At 36.4% G+C, this 26714-nt stretch overlaps 1 protein-coding gene across 7 annotated transcripts; it reads right to left on the bottom strand.

Annotated features, from left to right (window-relative positions):
• Window positions 1-18854: 18854 nt before the first annotated feature.
• On the bottom strand, window positions 18855-25641 carry LOC113321236 (rRNA biogenesis protein RRP5-like). Of its 7 annotated transcripts, none has more exons than XM_026569129.1 (16): window positions 25510-25641; window positions 25234-25426; window positions 24906-25032; window positions 24735-24832; window positions 24175-24342; window positions 22800-22913; window positions 22568-22696; window positions 22082-22255; window positions 21909-21983; window positions 21587-21728; window positions 21079-21191; window positions 20920-21008; window positions 20523-20668; window positions 20379-20444; window positions 19061-19155; window positions 18855-18971 (listed from the first exon to the last, which is right to left on the bottom strand). In XM_026569129.1, the coding sequence occupies exons 3-10, from the start codon at window positions 25015-25017 to the stop codon at window positions 21621-21623; spliced, it is 978 nt and encodes a 325-aa protein (XP_026424914.1). In that variant the 5' UTR covers window positions 25018-25032; window positions 25234-25426; window positions 25510-25641; the 3' UTR covers window positions 18855-18971; window positions 19061-19155; window positions 20379-20444; window positions 20523-20668; window positions 20920-21008; window positions 21079-21191; window positions 21587-21620. The 7 variants fall into 7 exon arrangements, with proteins under 7 accessions (XP_026424914.1, XP_026424908.1, XP_026424910.1 ...); XM_026569123.1 differs by having other exon boundaries at window positions 22483-22696; window positions 22800-22873; XM_026569125.1 differs by having other exon boundaries at window positions 20920-21032; window positions 21124-21191; window positions 22483-22696; window positions 22800-22873.
• Between the last annotated feature and the right edge of the window lie 1073 nt (window positions 25642-26714).

Genomic DNA, 26714 nt, shown 5'->3' with positions numbered 1-26714 from the left:
AATGAATAAAGAAGAGATGGCAGTGAAGCAAAAACAATGAAGAAAATGAAGAAAACAAGCAGAGAACAATGCAAATGAACCAAGGCCTAAGCCAAGGGCAGGGGAGATAGGAAGCTAACAAAGCAAAGCTAAGGCATTCATCTAGAGTGGGAAGAGAACCAGCTTGCTCACAGTCACTAGTGAGCACTAGTTTCTCCCCACTGCTCAATCAACTCAATGCACTGAGATTTCTAGCCTAACATTCCACTAAACTAACATTACATGGAACACAAACATCAACAGGAACATGCACATTTAACATGAACATCAACAGGAAATTAAAACAGGGAAAGAAACTAACACACATGAACAGAAATGAAATTGAACTGAAATTGAAAATTGAACTAAAATTGAACTGAAATTGAACATTAACAGAACTAAGTTCTGGACACTGGATATTCCAGCATCAAACCTCACAGTAACAGTTAACAATGGATAAAACAAGAGCAAAATATGAATGGCACAAAGATTGGAGAGACTGGCTAATCCAGCTCTCCCAAAATCAGACCAAATGACACTGGCTATTCCAGCATGAGTCTTTACATCACACCCACAGTCCCAATTTATACCCACAGACCCCATTTCCCCAAAATACAAAATTAGGGTTCTTCACCCAAATCCCAAAATCAAACAACACAGAAATTAGGTATTTGATTCTACCTAATTTGATAGTACAATTTGAACCCATGTTTCTCTCTATTCGTCTCCAGGCTTTCCCTAACAGAAATTAGGGTTTTCTATAAAAATCCCCAAAAACCTAATTTGGACAGTTGAAATTAGGGTTTCGAATTTTACTCACCAAACATGTGATTTGACACTTCAATCGTCGACCCATTATTTTCCTTGTTCACCTGCTCCCCATGCTTCAATTGCATCTTTCCAACTCGTCCTATTTTATTGATTTCTTCCCTAGGTTTTTAGAGAGAAATTAGGGAAGAAAACTATATAATAGAAGGTTAGAACAAGGGGGTAATGATGGAGAAAGATAGGGGTGATGATGGGGGAGGTGTGGTGGTGGCAGTGGAGGTGAAGAAGGTGGTGGTACGGTTCTGTTGAAGAAGGTGGTGAAGTTGCAGAGAGGGATGGGGGAGGTGAAGTCGATGGTTTTGGGAGAAGGTCTGTTTGGTTGGGTAGTATAGGGTTTGGTTGTTCTAGTGTGAGGCGGGCTCATCAGATTTCGATGTCTTGCAATGCTTAGCCGTGGGGTGTGGAGATGAAGATTGATCAAACGGATAAAAGTGAAGATGCTGGCAGCGACCTTTGGATGCAGATATACAACGAAATTAACGGCGCCAGATGGAGTTAGGTGTTGTAGTGTTAAGCGGAAGTATCTGGGTTTGATGCGCAGGCAAAGAAGCGATCGTCGGATTCAACTACAATCTAATCTGAAGGCTTGGAATTTAGGCACTATGGTGTTTTGCAGGAGCTTCAGATTTTGATGCGCGATGAAGGAGCGACCATCGGATGATGAGATGGATCCAATCCGACGGCTGAAGATGGAGGCGGTTTTGGTTATAGAAAATGGGTTTGGGTAAGGGTTTTGGGCCTTGGGTATGCCAAGCCCATATCTTCTTTAAGAACAATTCTTCCTTCTTGAGCCCATTCCTAACTTTTTGGTCTTGTGCTCCATTCTTTGCGGCTTCCTTGCATAATTTCTTCCGGCTTTTCACCACTCTTCAGCTCTTTTCCGCTCCGCAAGTTATCCAGACTTTATTTATTACCTAAAAATGCAAAATTAAGTAAGAAAAATATTTATTCTTGAAAACAATGAAAATACAGAATATGGGATAAAATGTAGAATTACTGCACAAAAGATGAGTTAAATGCCAACAAAAAGGGATAGATATATACAATATTTGGCACTCATCAAATACCCCCAAACCTGAATTTTACTTGTCCTCAAGTAAAACAAAACTAAGGAAATCCTAACTATACCACTGTCGCTGGTCTCTCGAATGCATTTAGCGTATGCACTAAGCCTTTTAAACCACTAAGTGTCCCTAGTGGACGAGTTGAAGTCTCGTGAAGGTTTGCTTAGAATGTACCTACAAAGTTCTAGGTCAAAATACTCAGATTCCATCAAATGTGACATGTGCAAGTCAGTTAAGCTCACAGCAAAATGGAGATGTCAATCTAGCTATCGAAGGCACAATCCTAGCACTGATAACAAAAAAAAGACATGTGATAAGTGTAAAGTGTATCTACACATGTGTAAAGAAAGATCTGAAGTTATGACTACTAATCACCAAGAGATAGTTTCTCAGGCTAAGAACTGAGGTCGAAATCTAGCTAGCTGTCCGGACTTTACGAGAATTGTGAATGAGTTGGAGGTATTTCACAATTACTCGCGTTGTACATCAATGGCATACACCCTCCTTGCTTAATGAAACAACAAAAGATGACAAATTACATGACTCTTATTTACATTGACTATTCTCTTTTAATTTTTGGAACAAGAGAGAATGGAATTGATAAATACTTGATTTTTTTGTATTTTTCTGATATTTTTTTCTCTCTCTTTTTTTTCTGAATATACATCGTTTTTTTTTTTTTTTTTTTTTTTTTTTTTTTTTTTTTAAGAGTAAACACTTTTGATACAAATACAAAAGGAAACAAAAATTACATGACACTTTGCAAGAGGTAGCCCTTTTTGATGCACCCAGTTAAATTCGATGGTTGTCTTTCTTAATGTAACCTCCACCTTCTATCCCAACCAACCAAAGAACAAGCTAGTCAAGTTTCGTTCAGTATTCTAAAGTGATTGGCAATCGTAACTTCCTATCAAACACCTTGAAGATCGAGGCCATACATGTATTGGTAGATCGTGCGCGTGCAAATTTCTTATCACTATGTGAATTGTGCTAGAATCAAGGTGCCTAAATATCTAGACTAAGACTCCTAATAATTACATATTTGCACAAGAGTCAACATTTCAAGGTAAATGAGCTCCATTTTTATGTTTTTTTCAATTTTTTAATTTTTTTGAATTTTGATTTTTCAATTTTTTTGGAATTTTGATTTTTTTTCAAAAAGAAGAAGGAGTTCGTTTTCAATTATGGCAAATTATCATGGTATCTACTCTATACCCCCAAACCTAAACTAAACATTGTCCTCAATGTTTCAAAATATGGGAAGAATTAAAATGCAACATATGGAAAGGGACATGCTGAGTAGAGTAAAAGGAGAGAGAATACCCGATTTCGGCGAAAGCAGAATTAAAACTCCGTTATTCAAGGCAAAAATCCAACATATTTCAGCCGAGGTCATATTGGATTAGCAAAATATATACAAAAGGAACAAAAGGGTTTTTAAGAAATTTTATTTACTGGATTATATACAAAAAATTCACCATACACTAACAATCTAAAGAGTTGAGGATCAACCCAGAAGACAAAGTGTAAAGACATAGAAAGTTTCAAAACACTAAAATTGGACTTAAATGGGAGTGAGAGTGAAAAACCGAATGAATCACCCCTAAACCTAAATTGTTCAACAGGTTTACTTTTAAGCACAAAATCTTTTAATTTTAGGGGTTCAGGATTCAAAAGATCTAACTCATAATGGACTGTTTTCGGGATGGGCAAAGAAATGCATTCCAACTGTGGCTCTTTAAAAGTGTTATATTTTGAAACAAAATAGTCCAAGAGGACTTGGGAGGCACACAGTTCCAATCCTAGATCAGGAATTTTCAGAAAAATCGGTTTGACAATATGGGTACAAACCAAATCTAGGTTGGGTGGAAGGCCATCAGATTGTGACTTAGGTGGAAGAATAGGCATATCATTATCAATAAAATCAAAATCTTCTAACTCATCTACACATGTCACATCATGCTCACAATCATCAATCAAATTGGCAAGATCACAATCAGAATCCTCAACATCATCAACAAATTGATTCTCGTGTATCGGCACATCAGGGGAAACATCACATGGAATACTAGAAGAAATATCATGCATTAAGGTCGGGGCAGAGAAGCCTAATGTATTTGAACCCAAAGGTTCCATAACATTTTCAGTATAGACATGTTCTTCTAACATAACATCATAATCATCATCATCATCATCATCATGATAGGAATTTTGCAATCTAGGATAATTTTCAATCCTAAGGTCGGAGTTATTACAAGAATAAAACTCTAATTCATGGGGGTGACTCATATCATGTGGTGTTGTTCCTGTTTCCCTAACGGATTCCCATTGATGGGTTTTCTCTGCAATCTCGGCTAAAAAATTCCATGCATCATCCACAGATTTATCAATAAACTCACCATTACACATAGACTCAACCATGGTTCGAGATTTAAAGTCTAGTCCCTCATAGAGGATGACGACAAGTCTCCACTTCTCAATTCCATGGTGCGGACATTCACTCAACAAATCATTAAAACGTTCAAAATAGTGAAAAACAGTTTCCTCATCCAATTGGACAAAACAATTGATACTTTGACGAATAGCGATGGTCCTATGATGTGGAAAGAATTTTTTGAAAAATAGATCTGTGAGTTGGTCCCAAGTGTTGATTGATTGTGGTCTCAAACCGTAAAACCATGTTTTGGCCCTTTCCTTTAAAGAAAATGTAAACAAACGCAATTTCAGAGAGTCTTCGGACATATGATCAGGTTGCATAGTCCGACAAATTTTTTCAAACTCTCTTACATGAGTATAGGGGTTCTCAGAATCGAACCCTCGAAATATAGGAAGTATTTGTATCATGCTTGCATTTATTTTAAAAGGGTTATTGGTTTGAGGTAATACAATACATGATAATAGAATTTTTATTGACGGATACATGTATTCATGGAGAGCACGAGGTTGGCCCATTTTGAAATGACACAAAGCCCACTATTTGGTTTTAATGGGTTTTCAAAAAATTTGGTTTTTTTATGGGAAAATTTTGGTTTTTGATGGGATATATTTGAAAAGAAAATTTGGTTTAAAATGGGAGCAAAGGAAATTTGGTTTTAAAGGGAGCAAAGAAAATTTTGGTTTTTTTTTTTTTTTTTTTTTTTTTTTTTTTTTTTTGAAGAAAGAAAATAAAATTTGGTTTTTTGAAATGGGAGCACGCCCACTGTTGGTAGTGTGTTTGCTTTGGCTCCGCTTGGTTGAAAACTTTTGGTGGAACTGAGTCCAAAATCTCGGCCTAGAATTTGGGTACTCGGCCCACTAACGAGTTAACCTAGCGTGATCGGTTACAAGCTCAGTTGGGTTTAAAAACCCAGAATACAAAATACAAGTCCAAATTAAACAAGCTCACAAAAATTAAATACAAGCCCACAAATTAAACAAACAAGCCCACAAATAAATTATTACAAACCCAACAGAAAATAAGAGAAGCCCAAAAATTGGCTTTAATATTACAAGCCCACAATTAAAAATTGGAAGCCCACAATTCGGGTTCTCTTAAATGGGTTACCTTTTAAGCACAGCCCAGCTGCTCTGATATTGTTACGAAAACCCAGTTGGGCTTTGGTTCTTTTCCTTGGTGGCGTCCCAGCAGAGGAAAAACAGGTTCAGAATAGCAGGTCCAACAGCAAATGAAGTGAAGCAGATGCAGATGCAAATGCTATGCAGTGAAATGCAAAATTAGCTAATAAAACAACAAGAAAAACACAGCACCAATCCCCGGCAGCGGCGCCAAAAACTTGATGGGACCGGAGGAGTGTATAAGATTGAAGCGCAATAAAAATGCGGGCCTACAGTAATACCGCAAGTGCACGGTCGTCGGTTGTAGCTCGTGCAAGTACGGGTCGATCCACAGAGATTGGGAGTGCTTTGTAGTGTTTAGCTATTTTGGGTTCTAGTTGCTATTGGGATCTAAATTTGCTTTGGGCTTAGTGGGTTTGTTTGTAATGATGAAGTGCTTGAGGCCTTGGGCCTTTGAATTGAACTGAGCCTTGGACTCAGTTGGTCTTAAAATGAATTGAACTGGGCTTGATAATGAACAGTTCACTTGTGAACTGGGCTTGGTTTCAGTAAGCTGAACTTGGGCTCAGTGTTGAAGTGAGCTTTGGGCTCAGTTGGCTTGTATGAGGATCTGGGCTTGACAGTGACAGGCCTTAGGCCTTAACCTGAACTGTAGTCTTTGCTGAGCCAAGCTCAGTTGCAGCAGCAGCAGTGGGAAGAGGAAGGAAAGCAATGCAGCAGTGCAAGGCAAGTGGAAGAAAACAGCAGCAGCAACAGGGTTGCAGCAGCAGCAGCACAAGGCAAAGAAAGCAGCAGCAGCAGCAGTACTGCACAGCAGCTGCACAAGCAGTGGAAGGGAGGCAAAAACAGCAGGGTAATGCATGCTGCTCAGGGAAGCAAAACAGGGCAAAACAAGGCAATGAATAAAGAAGAGATGGCAGTGAAGCAAAAACAATGAAGAAAATGAAGAAAACAAGCAGAGAACAATGCAAATGAACCAAGGCCTAAGCCAAGGGCAGGGGAGATAGGAATCTAACAAAGCAAAGCTAAGGCATTCATCTAGAGTGGGAAGAGAACCAGCTTGCTCACAGTCACTAGTGAGCACTAGTTTCTCCCCACTGCTCAATCAACTCAATGCACTGAGATTTCTAGCCTAACATTCCACTAAACTAACATTACATGGAACACAAACATCAACAGGAACATGCACATTTAACATGAACATCAACAGGAAATTAAAACAGGGAAAGAAACTAACACACATGAACAGAAATGAAATTGAACTGAAATTGAAAATTGAACTAAAATTGAACTGAAATTGAACATTAACAGAACTAAGTTCTGGACACTGGATATTCCAGCATCAAACCTCACAGTAACAGTTAACAATGGATAAAACAAGAGCAAAATATGAATGGCACAAAGATTGGAGAGACTGGCTAATCCAGCTCTCCCAAAATCAGACCAAATGACACTGGCTATTCCAGCATGAGTCTTTACATCACACCCACAGTCCCAATTTATACCCACAGACCCCATTTCCCCAAAATACAAAATTAGGGTTCTTCACCCAAATCCCAAAATCAAACAACACAGAAATTAGGTATTTGATTCTACCTAATTTGATAGTACAATTTGAACCCATGTTTTTCTCTATTCGTCTCCAGGCTTTCCCTAACAGAAATTAGGGTTTTCTATAAAAATCCCCAAAAACCTAATTTGGACAGTTGAAATTAGGGTTTCGAATTTTACTCACCAAACATGTGATTTGACACTTCAATCGTCGACCCATTATTTTCCTTGTTCACCTGCTCCATCCCATGCTTCAATTGCATCTTTCCAACTCGTCCTATTTTATTGATTTCTTCCCTAGGTTTTTAGAGAGAAATTAGGGAAGAAAACTATATAATAGAAGGTTAGAACAAGGGGGTAATGATGGAGAAAGATAGGGGTGATGATGGGGGAGGTGTGGTGGTGGCAGTGGAGGTGAAGAAGGTGGTGGTACGGTTCTGTTGAAGAAGGTGGTGAAGTTGCAGAGAGGGATGGGGGAGGTGAAGTCGATGGTTTTGGGAGAAGGTCTGTTTGGTTGGGTAGTATAGGGTTTGGTTGTTCTAGTGTGAGGCGGGCTCATCAGATTTCGATGTCTTGCAATGCTTAGCCGTGGGGTGTGGAGATGAAGATTGATCTAACGGATAAAAGTGAAGATGCTGGCAGCGACCGTTGGATGCAGATATACAACGAAATTAACGGCGCCAGATGGAGTTAGGTGTTGTAGTGTTAAGCGGAAGTATCTGGGTTTGATGCGCAGGCAAAGAAGCGATCGTTGGATTCAACTACAATCTAATCTGAAGGCTTGGAATTTAGGCACTATGGTGTTTTGCAGGAGCTTCAGATTTTGATGCGCGATGAAGGAGCGACCATCGGATGATGAGATGGATCCAATCCGACGGCTGAAGATGGAGGTGGTTTTGGTTATAGAAAATGGGTTTGGGTAAGGGTTTTGGGCCTTGGGTATGCCAAGCCCATATCTTCTTTAAGAACAATTCTTCCTTCTTGAGCCCATTCCTAACTTTTTGGTCTTGTGCTCCATTCTTTGCGGCTTCCTTGCATAATTTCTTCCGGCTTTTCACCACTCTTCAGCTCTTTTCCGCTCCGCAAGTTATCCAGACTTTATTTATTACCTAAAAATGCAAAATTAAGTAAGAAAAATATTTATTCTTGAAAACAATGAAAATACAGAATATGGGATAAAATGTAGAATTACTGCACAAAAGATGAGTTAAATGCCAACAAAAAGGGATAGATATATACAATATTTGGCACTCATCAACATAGAATTTTTCTTTGATTTTCGAAAAGACTTTCGAGACCAATTTCCCATTGGTTTTCCTTGAGATCTTGTTCTCATTATCTTGACTTACGTAAACTGAATCATCCATGGATTCAATTCTTATAGGTTGGATCGCACCAAACACAGATTGTTAGATCTTTTCGTGTTTGCCTGCTCTGATACCAATTGAAAAGGCGAGGGTACCCAAATATACCTCAAGCTAAAACGTTTCTTACCTATAAGTCCTTTCTCCTAAAGTAATTGTCTATGGACTGAGTCGAGACAATACAACTAATCGGTTCACACTTCGTGTGATCGTCTATGGACACGAGATCGAGACAATACAACAACTTAGTATGTTTACTTGATACAACGGTTCGGACTTAACCAAACACAATAGGATTGATTATCAAGTAAATATGAATTAACATTTGTGTAATTTACTTTCATTATAATAAAACAATTATAATGCGAAAAATAAAAGTAAATGACACAGCAAGATTTTGTTAACGAGGATACCGCAAATGCAGAAAAACCCCAGGACCTAGTCCATAATTGAATACTCTCAGGATTAAGCCACTACACAAAATTACACCTAACTTCGTATAGTTGAGACCAAGTACCTAACTCTATAATATACCTAGTTCCATTTGTGTTCCCACGCTTCCGACTTGTGAATAAGTCACTTACTTGGAATAATCCCTTTGGTTTGTATTCCAAATAGTAAAGGAAAACGAAATCTGTTTGGTATCAACTCTATTCAACCAAGTGATATGAGTCGGACAAAGGCTCTTCCGTTTATCTCAACATAAAATCCTTCGTCGGGTCTAGATCTATCTTATGTTCAATCGCCCAAAGGTAATCGTTTAAGATTAAGCCAACAACACCTTTAATCCGAAGAATCGTGTTGATGCCGATCTACTCAATTAATTAATCCAATCTACCACAAGGATAAACCGATTATTAATTGGATCCTCTTTTCCCAAACAAGTATTATGCACACCAAAGATTATAAAACCCAAGTCAGATCTTCAATATCTTCTTTGTCTTCAAATCTTCTTAAATCTTCAATTAGCATCTGCACCCAATCACTTTTGAATCTCTCGTGATCAATCACGCACAGAACGGGAGTCTGTTAACAATGAATTATCACAATATCGTCTTTAGAACTTACAACAGTCTAAAGATCCCTGTCGAAACTCTGAACTAGTTTGAGCGAATCTTATATCAGAAGAGAAGATTCTCAAGAATAAACAAACTATGTGCAATCAGATTTCAACCACCGTTAGTCAATCAAATCAATCGAAAACAAAGATAAACCGCAATTATCTATTTTCCCACCAAAAGGTCGTGCTAGAGCTTCTCAATCCCAAAGAAGACTTTAATACGAGCGGCCGTAAGATATTTCACCTAATTAGATTACTCTCCTCTCTGATAGGCGGCTACACCAGTAACAATGACAAAAGAGGAAGTCAAATGTTACGAAGGATTAGTTTGCTGGAAAGGCAAACTTCGTGTATTTATAGACAAGAAAGTTTGGACACCAAGGAATTTCCAAAACCGAAAATATTCTCAAGATATTCATAAATGCACAGATTCGGTTTTCATAATTCCTGGAAATGTTCTGTCCAAAAATATAATCGAAATCTCTCGGAAAATCTAATTAATAAATGCACATTACTAATTCCATAATTTCCCTACCAAGATAAATTAATAACCTTAATTAAAAGATTCTTAATTTACTTATGTTTCGATCCTGGGATTTTCTTCCATTAGCCTTTAAGGAATATCTTTGAACAATTATAAAAATAAACATTCTCAACACGTGTTCAAAGTTTGTCGACATCTTTACTTTGTAAGTTCTCTTTCACACTTACAACCTTGAAACCGATTTTCCACACTTCCAAACAAGTTTAGAATTGGTTCATATGACTTTCAAGAACTATGTGATTGATCAAACCAACATTCAATCACAATCATGGGTTTACGGTTCTACCAAGACAAGTTTCGGTTCTACCTCCATGTGAGTACTACGCATAGTCACACTAGCTTCCCAAAATATTCGGTTGACTAGGTACTAGGATCGGTTCTCCACATATATATGGTATCTAACTTATATGTGTTGCACACGTTCACAGGATCGGTTACCCTTTCTTCTATAAACCCTGGTGCACCCCATACAAGGATCGGTTCCCCTTGATGTACTGCACCCTTTACAAGAATAGGTTCCCCTTCACCCATTACAAGGATCGGTTCCCCTTCACCCCTTACTAGGATCGATTCCCTTCACCCCGTTCAAGGATCGGTTCCCTTTCTCATGGCAGATATAATCCGATACATACCAAGGTGATTACTTAAGATTGGTTTTACTAATAAAAGTTATACCAAATACAAAAGTCAGGCCTTTGTGAATAGTTCTACCAAGAACACAACAAGTTGTGAGCGGTTCTACTTTATCACTCATATTGGTTGTTCATAAGATATGCAATGAATAACAAAACCAATAACACCTGGCAATTTCCTTTTCGGATCACAGAACAAGTTTATGAACTTACTTCCTTAGAACACATGTAAACATTGTTCCCTAGGATGAAATCCTCACCTTATACCCATACATAATCACAATAACATTCAAATAATTACGGCGATGTCTTATCTACAAAGTTTAATGGTTAAGCAATAAACCTCGTATTGTATTCCTTAATACTATGTCTATCTAGAGTTCAAACATGCTTCACAGTTATGTTTTCAATATGCACGACTTGAAAGATACGTTAGGGAATGAAACAATTCAAGTCAAATATCACTAAACTCAAGTGGAAGGATGATTGTTGTCGTTGTAGCTCCTTGCTTCTTCTATCTTCTAGACTTCACAATACTTGTAACGTCTCATATCCTAATGCTTTCAAGCTAACCTATACGAAGTTTAACTCTAGTACGTAATCAAGCGACTCTTAGCATGAGTTTTGGTTCACTAAAATATGACAACCAAACTTGACATACCAACGCTTGGTGGGTTCAACTGAGCAATGCTCTAACAACAACTGCCACTAAACATTTACAAAGTCGTTCAACAACTCCTTCAACTCTAACATGCAATACTCTTATAACCATTTTCCACCAAAACCCGTTTTAACATCTCCAAAATCTGCTTCCCTCACCCCTAAATCCTCTTTAACTCTTCCATACAAACTTAATTCACAAACTCATACAATTAAGAGACTCACACTTGAAGAAATGAATAAAATGAGAGTTTTTGAGGAGACCACTGGATCTCCAGTACAATCTGATGTTGAAATATCATCACATGCTCTAACAGGAGCTGCTACTGGTGATACAATTAGAATTCTTGGTATTCTCCATAAACAAACTGTCTCCATTCTGGTTGATACAGGCAGTACTACAAGCTTCATTGATAGTACTATAACAAGTTCCCTTTAATGCAACATTGAGCCCACTGATCCAATGCTAGTCACAGTTGCAAATGGAGAGAGGACAGTTAGTACTGGTATTTGTCCAAATCTTACATGGAGCATGCAGGACCACCAATTTATGGAAAGCCTCAGAGTATTTCCATTAGGAGGTTGTGATATTGTACATGGTGTAGATTGGCTAAGAACTTTAGGTGATGTACTTTTTAACTTCTCCAACTTATCTATTACTTTTAAGTACAAAGCTAAGAAGATTACACTACTAGGTACCCATCCAAAGTCTTCATTATCAATGATGGGCAGTGAACCAGTCAATTTTTTTTTGACAACAATTCACATGGCATTGTGGGTCATCTATATTCCATATCTACACCCACTACACCACTTTCCACACCTCCTGCAACTTCCTCTACTTCAAGAGTTTACTGACATTTTTGCAGAACCAACTCAGCTACCACCCCAAAGGAATCTTTACCACACAATTCATTACAACTCAACTCCACCCCTGTAAATCAGAGAACCTATAAATGCCTCTATATACAAACAAGATTAGTAGAATAACTGGTCAAACAGATGCTAGAAACTGGAATTATCAACCTACCATAGTCCTTTTGCCTCACCAATTCTCTTAGTCAAAAGGAAAGACAACATATGGAGATTTTGTGTTGACTATAAAAAGTTACACAACATTACAATCAAGGACAAATTTACAATACCTATTATTGAGGAACTATTGGATGAGTCTAATGGATCTATTGTCTTTACAAGAATTGATTTGAGACATGGATACCGTCAAATCAGAGTACATGTTTCATATATTATCAAAACATATTTCAGAACCCATCAAGGCCATTATAGTTTAAAGTGATGCCATTTGGCCTCACTAATGCTCCAGCTACATTTCAGGCTCTAATGAATGACGTATTTCAACCACCATTGAGAAAATTTACTCTGGTATTTTTTTGATGATATTTTAATCTACAACAAAAACATGTTTGACCATTTGGAGCATCTCGAAGTTTACTTTATCCTTACTCAGACAACATAAACTCTTTGCTAAGTTATCGAAATGTTGTTTTAGGAATCATCCTTGGGGTATTTGGGACACATCATCATAGTTTCAGGTTTTTGTGTTGATCCAAATAAGATTGCTTTCCGACCGTTGTCGTATGCGTCAAAAATAAATTACTTTCTCACTACTCAAAATTATATAATATAACAAGGGCAAGAAAGGATCGTTCCCACAGAGAGGTTTTGGGTTGTCAATATGTTTCTGATTTTTTGTATAATTAAACTAATATAAAAGCAAAACAAGAAAGCAAAGCAATCAAATCAAGGATGTGTAAAATATTGGATAAAGGTTTCATCTTCATTTATAAACAAGTTTTGAATGTATGATTAGAATTAATATTTAATCTCGCTACCATCAAAATAACTAGAATAACTTATTGCAAGAATACTCCGTAAATTTTGCTAAGTCATCACACTTCCATGTAAAGCATGAATACTACCCAGAGAATAACCCGACGCCTTGCGAAAAAGTTAAGGGGTATTTAGGAGACAGAATAATAATTCAAATCGATCAAGTTTTGGAGCACAAAAGTTGATTATTAGTAAAACCCTGGATAATGACCAACTAAACCCAACAAATTAACAAAAATCCCATCATGAAATCAAAATCAAAGTCAGAAACACGTTACCACAATTAGACAAAAAACCAAAATCAAAATTGGATCAATGAATCATAATCATCTATAGTAGTCGGTGAAATTGAAACTTACCGATTTGAATATATGAGATGATTTTTGATAGTAGAATATTTTAAACTTTGATTCCACAATCGTTAATCACCATGATTGAGCTCCCAGATCTGAAAAAGAAGAGAAAATCGCTTTGAAAAAAGAAAATAAAATCGTCGGTGTGACGTTTCCGTCGACAAAAGATGAGTTTTATGCTTCTAACGAAACAAAATCTTTTTAAAAAATTGGTTAAAAGGTTAAGGGGTATTTTAGGTAAATGATATCTTTTGTTTCATTTTTCTGGGTAGAATATCCAAAATGGATAATTGAAAGTATACTTTTGGTTCTCGTCCGTTTAAACAGTATTAAACTTTGTATGACTTTTTCACCCAGGAATTGTGGTTTTAGGCCAGTTCCTATGGGCATGGCAAACTTCATAGTTTGCCATTTTTGCACCCACTATGGAGCTGGCTAATTGGCAAATTGAGTTGGTTAAGTGGCAAATTTGCCACTTAGCCAGGTGAAGTCGAATCTCTACCGAGCGGTGGAGTCCAGACCGGGTGTCCTAGTGTTGACCGGACGATCTAGTGTAGATCGCACATGAGTTAGTTGATTCCATGAAAAAAAACAAAAATGGATGGATGACTATGAAAATTGACATGTCTAAGGCCTTTGATAGGATATAATGACCATTTTTGATCAGCTCTCTTAAAGCTGTGGGATTCTGTGAATTTTTTTGTGATATGATTCTTGAATGTATAAGTACTGTCTCGACATCTATTTTACTAAATGGTTCACCTGGTGAAACATTTAAACCTGAAAGATGCTTGAGACAAGGAGATCCTTTATCTCATTATCTCTTCATATTATTGTTAGAGCACTGCTCAGTTGAACCCACTAGCGTTGATATGTCAAGTTAGTTGTAAATTTTAGGTTCCAAAATGCATTCTTGATTTATCATACTAAAGATAGTTTCAGACTAGATTAGGTCTAAGAAGTTAAATCGAACCTATCCTTAAAGGATGAAGATTGAAGACTACAAGAAGACATCAACAAGTACTTCATCAACAAAGGTATGTGATTGACTTCATTTGGATTCTTGTTCAATTATACCTTTCTAATCTATCAAGATAAATGCTCATTCTATGGAACAATTCCAATGACGGTAAATGTACATTTATGTATATATACTTGAGGTTATTTGATTCATGATCTTGGATACAATAACATTTATCCTTATAAAGAATCTCACGTTATAGTGAATGAGCTTACGAATCCAACGAGCCAAGAATCACTCAATTCCGAGATTAGACGGATCGATGAGTGCAACAAGGTGATCAAAGAATTTGAAAATCAGGGGTCAGATTCAGCTACTGTGCTTCTCGCAAGTCTTAAAGCTTCAGGAACTGGGATAAATCTTGTGGTCGCGTCTAGGGTATACTTGTTCGAGACATGGTGGAACCCTGAACAGGCCATGGACCGTGACAGGACAAAAGGAAGATGTCAAGATTGTGAGACTGGCTAACAGTTGAGAACAACAAGGATATTGGAGTTACAGTTGGGGGAAAAGAATTTAGGAAGTCAAGGTTCTAAAAAGAATAAGGATAAGAGACAAATGAGTAGTGAAGATATTCGCCTCCTATTGGCTTCGTGAACTCTTCTTGGGCTCTTACGATGATCAGTTGCATATACTCATATGCACAAATTTCACTCCAAAAGACATGAAACCTTATTTCAACATCACTTGGCTTCCATTGCTTCTAGTGTGGTCATCCTGAGTTTTGTCAGCCTAGTGTTCGCTTATTTGTCCTGGCTACTAGTATATACAGTAAAAACTCTATATATTGATACCCCATATATTAATAAACTTTATATATTAACAAAAAATCATGGTCCCAACTTGGGCCAGTTACAAATAATAATAAACTCTACATTTTAATATTAATACATTTTTCTAGTCCCACCTTAATGAATTTACCTCCATATATATTAATAAAATCAACATAATAGGAAAATTATAGATCTTGTTACATCAAAATTTAAGATGCAGAAAAATATTAATCTATAGTTGGTTGAGAAAATAATGTAATTTTTTGGATTGTTATCGTATCTTTTGATTTGCGTATGCGTAAGACCTCATTGCTATGTGCACCATCTTGTTGAATCCAAAACATTTCCAACTTGTCGAGAATGTTTAAAGTTTCTTGGCATGAAACTTTTGGTATCTCCGTACTATCATCATCGGAATTATCTGCCTCTGCTTCTTGCCTAATTCCATCGATTATTTCTTCTTCAATGCACCATCTTGTTGAAGCCATAACATTTCCAACTTGTCGAGCATGTTTAAAGTTTCTTGGCATGAAACTTTTGGTATCTTCGTACTATCATCATCGGGATTATCTGCCTATGCTTCTTGTCTAATTCCATCGATTATTTCTTCTTCGGTTGAAGCATATATGACTTGTTGCTCATAGGGATGATTAAGGAAGACGTCCATATCCATTCAATTAGTGGTTCAATTTGACTACTCATAAGTATCTTTCAACCATTTCGCAGGATCTTTTTGCGTCCAATTTGGATGTGATTTTTTCTTTTCACACAATTCTATACGAATTTTATCACTCATATGAGTTCTTTTCCTAAAATTGGATGACATTTTGATTTGGCTGAGAAGAAGAGAATATTAAAAATAATGAGTTATCTTCTAATATATCTAATACTATTTATAGTGTAGAGAAAACTTTAAAAATTCTTAATAGGATGTATTATTCTATATATTAAAGGATATTCAATATATAATAAAGGATATTCAATGGGATATATTTTCAATATATTATTCATAAAGGATATATATCCTTCACATAAAGGATATATTATTCAATGTGATCTATTTTCAATATATTATTCATCTTTTTTTTTGTATACCTCCCTGTATTGATAAACTCCATATATTAATAATTTTGTAAAGTTCCAAAGTTATTAATATATGGAGTTTTTACTATATTGCGTTTTGACCCTCTTCTGCCATTTTTGGTTTCTTCTTACTTTTTGAGGAAAATGGGATTAGTTTCGGTACTTCAGTGTAACTTTTGTTCGTATGGCACTGGAACATGTTTTTGAGGAATGCAAAGGCGACGCTCAGTAGGTACCAGTCTTTCCTCTGGTTATGGCTTCTCAATATTCTTCAATTTTGTGATCTGGATGAATTATTGGAAGAGCTAACTGTTTACGTGGACCTACTTGTAGAATAGAAACTAGAATGTAGAATTCTGACAAGAAACTGACCTGAAATCTTTGTGATACTTGTAATTATAGATAATACCTATTGGGTACCCGCACGTTAAAAAAAAGTACCCAATTATCCATCATTTTATGCATCTTTTTAGCTAAAGTATAAGTATTTTGTTAGTTTTGGATTTGATTCTTTTTTTTTTTCCAGTTTTAATATAGTTTTTATAAGATCTTTATTAAAGAGAGAGCAAAAACGGATCTGAAGAGAGCGAAAATCGTGATTGACTCGTTGAGTCCGACTGATTTTATAAGTGGGACAAAATTACCCTAATTAATCACACGTATTAGTTGCACACACTCAAACAGTGGAATTCATCACCCTCTTCTTCCTCTATAGTTCCCATCGCAGTTGAAATATATTTTCGGATAACTAAAACTATTAGACGATGTTTCATCATAATCCAGCAACAATTAATATTTGGTTGAAAATATTTTCCCATCGCAGTTGAAAGTGCCGAGGACATGATCACTAATAGGGATTGCTAGACCTGCTTCTTCCACTTGGTCTTCTAAGGCATCACGTTATGTTACCACCAACATCACGTTACGATCCTTGATAGCTAGTGATGAATACATAAGATATAGATGAGCCATTAACTGCATTAGTCTGTGTTCTTTTGGTTTATTTCTGATCGATAATAGATTCATAATATGCCTTTATTTTATTATATGGGATCGACACAAGATTTTTCTTTCTTTAAGAAGTTTTAATTTACCTGAAAGTTTGTATTAGGAATTAGTTATGGAATACTGTCATACACACAGCCAGGTCAAAAGAAACACAATCCATCGAATTTAGCCTTTTAACTCTTGCTAAGTCCACGGGAGTGCAAGTTGGTTTCTATCATTAGGTTTTGATGATCCATTGCTTATCAGGCAAATAGACTTCCTTCACGGAATAGAACAAAACCAAGTTTTTTTTCTAGCGGATTCTACTTTTTAAATCAAACTTAAGTATAGATTCTCAAAAAAAAATCTAACTAATCTAGCAATCATTACTTCGGTGGAGGTCGAATAATAAAGTTGGCAACTATTGCTAATGGTGGTGGTAAGGTTATAGAAGAAATGGGCGTTTCTGGTGAGGGAAAGAGAAAAGAAAGATACAATACGAGGTAACTTAAGAAGGGCAATTTTGTCTGATTTGTGTACATTTATAAGACCAGTCTCACTCAGCGAGTCAATTCCGAATTTTGCACTCCTCGGATCTGTTTTTACTCTCCCTTTAACAAAAATCCTTTTTAATACCCAACGGAATCGACGGATACGCATGACATAAACAGGTCCGCTTCTAAATCCAAACTTATAAATGAGTCCGGGTCTTATAAATGAGTCCGGGTCTAGTAATACTGGGAAGGACCCGCACCCATTGACACCCACCCCTACTTGACATTATACTTTTAACTAACCATTTCCTGTAAGCTTATCCATCTATCCGCTGTAGCTGTGAGGCTTTCTCTCGGAAGTATCCAACCAAAACCACTTTAAGACGATCATACAATCCAAATTATCCATGATCACAGATATTGCACTACAATATAGCTAGTGCGCGAATCATCTCATTTACTTCTTTGAAGAACTTGTTTTTTGTTTTTGTTTATGGGGAAAGAAAATTTATATTATAAAGAAAATTTGTTAAAGGGAGGGTAAAAATGGCTTCGTGGATAGCGAAAACGGCAAACTAGAACCTAGTCAATGTATTACTACTCCGGACAAAATTAACCCTACAAAATACACCCACCGAGTAAAAAAAAAAGTTACAGCCACTAACCACTTGTGAACTCATATCCATCTCAAAACCCATATCCATCCTAAAACCTCCCACCTCCGTCAACTGCAACACTCATCTTGGAGATTTTCCTTACCGAAGAGATTGGAAGGCATAATGGAGGAGGACGAAAAATGTGCAAGTAATTTCTAAGGGAGGAAGGGATTGTCGGTTGATTAGAGAGAATTGTTTAGGGCTTTGCCATTTGGAGATGGATTTGGCAATGGTTGAAGCTGTTATGAAAAGATAAACCCGTCGCCAAGGCGAAGATTCATCCATTAAATCGTGGCTAGCTCTTTTTAATCTAATTTCTCACGTGATTCTGTATTTAGCTAAGATGAGTGAACATGAACAGAAAAACTAACATATTTGGTTTTGTAGTTGGTGGCGGAGATACAATGGGGACGTGTCAGTTGAAAAGCAAGATGACTGCTTCAAGAAGAGTGTTATTCTATTTGTGTCATTGTTAACCTGAAAGTAACAGCAACCAGATCAAACAACAGCGAAGTATTGAAGATTCCAGATATACACATCTATCAAACCAAATTACGCCCACTTACAGTTTCGACATGACTTCGGACAGATTGCCCGATGCTGAAGCCCTCAGAGATATCCGTTTACTTTTAGGAGCTATTATCGAATTGCAGGCATATCCCTGATTATCAAGAAAAAGAAAGTTATTTCTACAAAAACAGTAGGATGACTAATGTTATACCCTATGAAAAGAGAACTTAACCATCTGTGCAATATCGCTCTGTAGCAGAGTTAATAAGAGAAAATTTTGCGGAGAGTATCTGGTAGATGATCGAAATATCAAACCTAATAGAACAATATCAATGTTCCCATAGTACGGGGAAATGATCCATTCAAGAGTACAAATTGTCCAGTAACATTGCACGCGCTTATCATCAGATTAAAAATGGAGCCAAATCCCATAACCGAAAAGGCTTGCTGAAAGATAATTAATTATACATAACTCAAACTTACTAATTCTTTCTTTTATGCCTTTTTGTAAACATATGCACATTAGGAAACCCGATGCATAGTTCTAAAGACTAGGGATGTCATTGTCAGTTGGACCCAATTAATTATACCATCTATCCCCAAGTGTTTCAAAATAGCAGACAACCATTGCCACATGATAAAATTTTGATTAAGCAAAAAATGATTAAAAACAGAAGACAATATTGAAACAAATTTTACAGTTTCTTACAGATGTTACACCTTAAAATAGGAACCAAGTTCTTTCAAAAATGGAATGTAACTGACTAAATGGAAATTCTACCAGATGAGTTTTGGCTATTTGAGACCTCGGACCTGATGATAAAGAGCATCTGGATTGTATAGTAAAATATTGTCCCAATGTCAAAAACATTCTTTACTAAAGGCTGTAAACTCTTCGAAAATTGTTGTTTCTTACAGACATTACACCTTAAAACAGGAACCAAGTTCTTTCAAAAATGGAACGCAACTGACTAAATGGTAACCCTACCAGATGAGTTTTGGCTATCTAAGACCTCAGACCTGATGATAAAGAGCATCTCGATTGTATGGCAAAATGTTGTCACAATGTCAAAAAATATATATACTAAAGGGTGTAAACTCTTCGAAAATTGTCGTTCATGCTCTCTATAACACGAAGCATTCAAAAAAATAAAATGTTATCGTTAAACGAGCTTTTATCTTTAAATATCCTTTTTTTGTTTTGTTTTGATTGAATCTTTAAATATCCTTAAATAAACAGAATTAGTCTCTCCCCCATATGATAGCTGACCAACGCATGACTCTATATGTAAGACAGGTTTCCCGAGTATGTATATATCCTCTAAATGTAATATTGAACCAATATTTGGAAATAATTGATAATTGTGAGCTTACCTAGAACCACAAGTTGATCAAATTCATGCCCAGGCTTCAGCACAGACTTCATTGAAGTAGTATGCGCTACAGAGTAACCAGAAGGAATAGCGTAAGTAACTTCTGAAAAAAATACAATACCCAAACACCAGTGAAAACAGGTACCTTGGTGGTCCGCCAAATGTTCAGTGAGTATGGTACTGTTCGAATAACCTTTAGCGTTCACTTTGACGATAACTGCAATATGAGTCAAGCGCTCAACAATACCAGAAACCACACTACCGAACTTTAATGCAGCTTCTTCTGATGTTCTGTCAGGACGAAATCGAGAAAAGAATATTAATCTGGAGATGTTACTAACTTCGCAAGATGGAATGGTAAATATTTCGGAAAGAAAATAGCAGTAACAGTGAGCACCATTTATTATGGTTTTGATAATATGAAGAAAAAAAAATCAGATGGAAGATTCTCTAGTTGAACAGTGGAACCCAGTACAAAACTCTAATCCCAAATACGCCTTGCTCAGTTAAGAGATTCAATGCCCAAAAGACAGTAGGCTAACCTTCAAAGCTAGTGGTGACCAGACATCACAACCGTCGATTTAACATACAGAAGTTTGTAAATTCTAAGAGATAGCCAACCCTCATACACCTGAGAAGAACGTATAATTGGCACCTTCATACACATAGAATTCAAACACAGTGAGAGAATGGAAGCGAACCTTGTTGGAGACATAAGAAATCTAATGCTGCACTCAATAACCTACAATTCACGACTTGTCCAGCATCATACATTGAACTTGCTTCACAGCCTGGGTCTAATCCAAGTTCAGATCTGATTAAGAGAGGAAATAATCAGCTAAAATAAACAATAATGAATAAAAAAATCATATAATATATTAGAAGGCTTATAAAGTAGATAATCATCAGAGCTAACTCTATCTATATCTAATACCAAAAAAGACAAGGTAGAAAAGTTGCCTAGTTATGTTCTTGAAGAGGGCAAACTGGTTACCCTTTATCCACAGATTAATTTCATATATACAAATAATAGTTTTTATACACTAAGTAAATACGAAGAAATCATGAAACAAGTAGATGCAATTACATAGCATAGTGCTGACTAAGATCATCGCATATGCACAAATCTACAAAAATGAAATGAATACACATGTATGCAAGTTTAAGGTTTGTATAACAGCAAGGGATTGGTTAAATAGAGCAACTAACCAAAGAGCAAATCCGTGCACTCCATTGTAAAAGTTCACAAAGCACCCATATGTTTCGACTTTTCTGATCTGATCCATCCATGTGTTATTAGTCCATCAGTAGCATCGGCATATGAACTAAGAATAGCAAGTTTTGACTTGACCTGAAAAGAACACAGCAAACAAGATAGGAAGATAAGACAAATCACGGGCGACTTCCAGAAAAGGGGCTGCAATGCTGAGGAAGTGAGGACCGACTAACAGAGATCCTAATACATTAGACTGTAAGAAAATAGTAAGGAATACTAAGTCAACAATAACATAAAAGACAAAAACATACGTACACGAGTTTCTTTGTGGGTGAGTGATATAAGCCTGGACTTGAAACCTAGCACTCGAAATGTTAAATCTACTCCAACCTACACAGAATAATTGCCACAAGGTAGGTTAAACAAGTTAATAATTTTCACACATTCAATGCAGTTAGGAGGTAACAGACGATGAGAGTAATTAATACCTTGAATTTCTTCCCAGGCTTTGGGACTTCAAGTTCTGTATAAGAGGACAAAGGGCCTTCACACCAGTCGATGGCTGCACATGAGCACCAAAGTTCCTGACAGAGGTTACCTTCCCCCCACCATGCCTGGCTTGGCATCTGAGTGAGTGAAAACTGATCCCTCAAAGCACCAGCCTGAACAAAGTATGTAGAATGGTGGAAGCGAATTAAGAAACCACACTTTGAATACGGAGTACTAAAAGAACTAGCCTTTCAGAGGCAGGAATGGATGCATATTCTTCGTGGTTCAAAACATTACATAAAATAATACTGCTAGCAGGGTGACACTTGTAGTCTGTATAAATTTACAACTATAACATGAGAGGTAAATCATTTGAATCAAGACACCAACATATTACCACCTTGGTGGATAAATTCTCTATAAATTTTTTGTGCAAATTAAGGCCTCTAATCTGATGATGTGCACCTCTCATGCAGAGAAAATACATTAAGGGAAAGATACCCAATGCGGGTCCTTCTAAGTGCCTGAATCCTAGAATGCATGCACGAACAGTATTCCCTTCCTTGTACTTTTTCTCCAACTTCCGAATTTCCACCATCAGCCACATCCGATATCTAAATTTAAAAAAAGATAAGTTTCAAAACAGCAGGTGTGGTCTGAGTGGTGATGAACATATAGAAATATCAACAGAAAACAGATGCACTGATGCGAACTTACGCTAACATACGAAGGAGTTGGTACTGGAGTTGAAGGAATCTCAAGCAGCAGGTCAAACACTCTATCAACTCTAACTACATGGGAACCATCAGAAATATCACCAGTTTTAACATGCTAGAGAAAAACCACATTATTAGTCAGGTAACAAAAGACAAATCACAAATCATAATCTCAACCATTACACCATAAATGCAATTAACAGTGAGGTAAACCTATGAAATACCAGCTAATCTTACTAATATAAAGAAAAGAGCTCTTTTTGGTAGGAGACCCCCTAAATTACTTAGTTGCCCCTATTTTTACATATTTACATAAATACCATTGTTTTAAAAATAGATCAAAATTTTTAAAAACTCAATATCTTTCAAAATATACACCGGATATTTTAAAAATTTATATATTTGAAAAGCTATTTCAATTATCTACTTAACGAGTATAAACAAGAATAGCAAATTTTTGTTTTAGGAAAAAGATTACATGGCTTTGAAATTTAGTATTATTGGATGAGAAAAAGTTCAAGCATGTGCATCGCACATGTGTCCTTTCTAGTGGGTAGAAATGAATCACTGATCAACTTCTTATAGGATCACTAAACAGGCCAAGTTGGTGACGTTTACGCGAAAAGTGTCATTGGCTCAACTCTTAGGCATACGAGTTTTACAAGGTTCACAGACCTGAAGTCATACACCTAACGAGAAAAGTGCAAGAGGTATGCCATTATGCCTTTATGTGCAGTATTGGTTGAATAGTTGAAACAGGTAATTACAAATTAAAACGCTTGGGAGTTATCCACTTACAATCTCCAGACAAATCTTAGCTACTTAGCTATTCAGTATAAAGATGATGTAATACCACATAATCTGAACAAGGCACTTTTTTAAGATTCAGAACATTGTCCATTTGGCTTAACACTTTCAAGTTCTTATTTAGCATTTTGTTTCTCATGGGTCTGCTCATGGGGTTGAAAGCCTAATGTTTCGATGCTTACTCCTTATGCATGTCATCATCCAAAACGCTTAACCTGTCATATCCATGCCTGAAGTACAAGGTTGATTGTATGTCTCAATTCTTGGGCTAAAATACGCCCTAAACTAGGCTTTTGACTCGTAAACTCTCTGTTTTCGTTAATAAAATTTATTTAAGATTCTTGATGTTTTTTATCTCAAGTAAATATTATTTTAGAGCTTTCTATGAAAAGTAAACAATGCACTAGCAAATAAAGCAGAAGAAATGATAGAGTTTAAGTTCATTCAGCAACATCTAGGACATCATAACATACTACGAGTTTAAGAGAGTTGTTTGCATATGAAAATTCCAGATACTGAATATGTGCAGCAAGAGCAATTAATCTCTTATTGTAGACAAGTAGACTTACTGAAGGAGGAGCTTCATTATGAACAAGGTGATAGTTCATGGTGAGACCAACAGCCCTAGTTGATGGATCAATAATATTTTTTCTAGAGAGAAAACCAGTGAAGGAATAAGGCCCAAAATTAAGAATGTAACCACGGTCTTCAATGCTTTTCACATACACCATTAACACCTGTAGATAATGTACAAGTAAACAGAAAAAACAAATTCACTAACAGTTAAGTATTTGCAAAGGAATATGCAGAATAGTTAAGTATTTGGATCTGACAACGCCATTTGCTCCTGCAGGTTAGCCAAACAACATTCTCCTGAAACAATACAAAGTAAGCTTTCTCCCATATTCGTAATGCCTCTATCATTTTATGTGTTAACCATCTAGGTATGGGATAATAATTTTACCCAAGTGATGAGCCATGTCCTATTGACAATCCAATTAAAGAGAGAAATCAAATATCATAATCCCTACAACTATCACTGATGAGGAGGTCGACGAAACATTGTACAATGAGAACAAAAGTTTAAAACAGCTTTGCACACCACGGAGTATAATGAGTAAGAACATACCATCCCTTCTTGTATCGCATCCCACGTCAAGTTCTTATGCAATACAGCAAGCCGCAAAGAAAGCCAAACCTTTTTCCTCCCTGTGCCTGTACCTTTATCTTCATCAACTTATACGACGACGCAGGATACGGGTTCACCAGCATGAAATATGCTAGAAATAAAGTTACCTACCGAATCCTGCTATAAGGCCAGATGCCTCATTCGCTCGAACCAATCCACGTAATCCACCTGGGAGACTAACTGCTATATCTTTCTCATTTGCTTCAACACCCCAAAGCTTCATTCCAGGTGCAACATTCTGAAAAAGTCAAAGAACTCATAAGTTCATTACTAATATCATGCACAGTACACACTAATGCTTTAAATGTGCTCGGATAAGTAACCTATTGTATGTCGGGAAAAACACCAACATGTTAAACTGTTCATTTCCAGAAATTGCTAAAGATTCAAGATTGGCTACAATAGAAATAAAACACAAAGTAATTTGGTGATTTTATACCTTCAAAGTGATTCTATTTGCAAACCTAGGTAATTTACCAGCAATACCATCACCAAAAAGTGAACCAAAATCATCAGCCTCAACTGTATCCTTTTTCTGCCTTTTACTCTTCTTTTTTTGATTCTCTATATTCCGTCATCAACCTCCGCACGGATTTCAGACTCTTCACGCCTACCCAGAGTACTTCCTCCTCCTACAAACAAGTAAAAACAAGTGTGATTAAAAATCATACTGTACTGATATCTGGTGAAACAAAGGATACGATAAATATCCTACCTCGAGGGAAATCAGGACATCGTCTTCCCCGTTTGATACCTGATAAAGCAAATCTGGGTCTCGTTTCCGTCGTGACATGTCAAGTAACCGCTAACTTGAGGAGTCAAACCAGGAGTTTTGGTAGACTCTTTGGATGAGCCAAGTTTTAGGGCATACCTAAAATTTTAGGGGCATACTAAATAGAGAAAAAAAATAAAAGCGAATTTTAGTCGCAGGCCCAAAAAAACTAATTTTTTTACCATCAGGCCCGTAAGTAACTTTGGATACGCTCATATCCAAAGTTTTTTAGAAATGTGTTTTTACTGTATTATCCTCGGCAGTTTCGAACGTAACGAAATAAAGCGGTTTCTTTTCTCCTGAGCAGTTATTACCCTAAGCAGTTATTACCCTAAGCGGTTTAAAATCTTTCCTCGTCAGCAGTTTCTTTTCTCCTCCACCAAAAACTCTGTAACTGATTTGCAGAGTTAATTTCTTCTCCATTTAAATCCTAAAAAATCAATTTCATACTCTATAAAACCAACCTAGAAACTAGTTAAGTTGAAATTACAAACCCAAGAAAGAACATTTCGACAAAAATGAACGAAACAGAAGCACAATCAGGTTAACAACATCATTTTATTTTAACATCATTTTTATTACTTTCTTTTTCTTTGATTTTAACATCATTTTTACTTGTTGATGTTGATTTTGAAAATGGAGAAACAGATAGTGAAAGACCAATGATTGAGATTACAATGAAGGCAAAGGAAGATTTTGTGAAAGAGATAAAGGAATTGTCTGGTATGCATCTATAATAGGTCATGTGTTTTACTTTTAAATAACATATGTTACGCAGGAAAAATAATGTGCATAACTGCTTATGCAGTAAAATCAACTATGCATAACTGCGTAGCTTATTATGCATAACTGGTTATGCAGTAAAAGCAAACATGCTGAACTGCATAACTTATTATGCATAACTGCTTATGCAGTAAAAACAACTCTGCATAACTGCGTAACTTATCATGCATAACTTGTTATGCAGTAAAAGCAAACATGCTGAACTGCGTAGCTTATTATGCATAACTGGTTATGCAGTAAAATTAACTATGCAGAACTGCATAACTTATTATGCATAACTGCTTATGCAGTAAAAACAACTATGCATAACTGCGTAAGTTATCATGCATAACTTGTTATGCAGTAAAAGCAAACATGCATGCATA

Source organism: Papaver somniferum, chromosome 11, assembly GCF_003573695.1.
Source record: "Papaver somniferum cultivar HN1 chromosome 11, ASM357369v1, whole genome shotgun sequence".
In the NCBI taxonomy this organism is placed as follows: domain Eukaryota; kingdom Viridiplantae; phylum Streptophyta; class Magnoliopsida; order Ranunculales; family Papaveraceae; genus Papaver; species Papaver somniferum.
The sequence above is the reverse complement of the archived record's forward strand: the minus strand, read 5'-3'. Positions and strand labels throughout refer to the sequence as shown.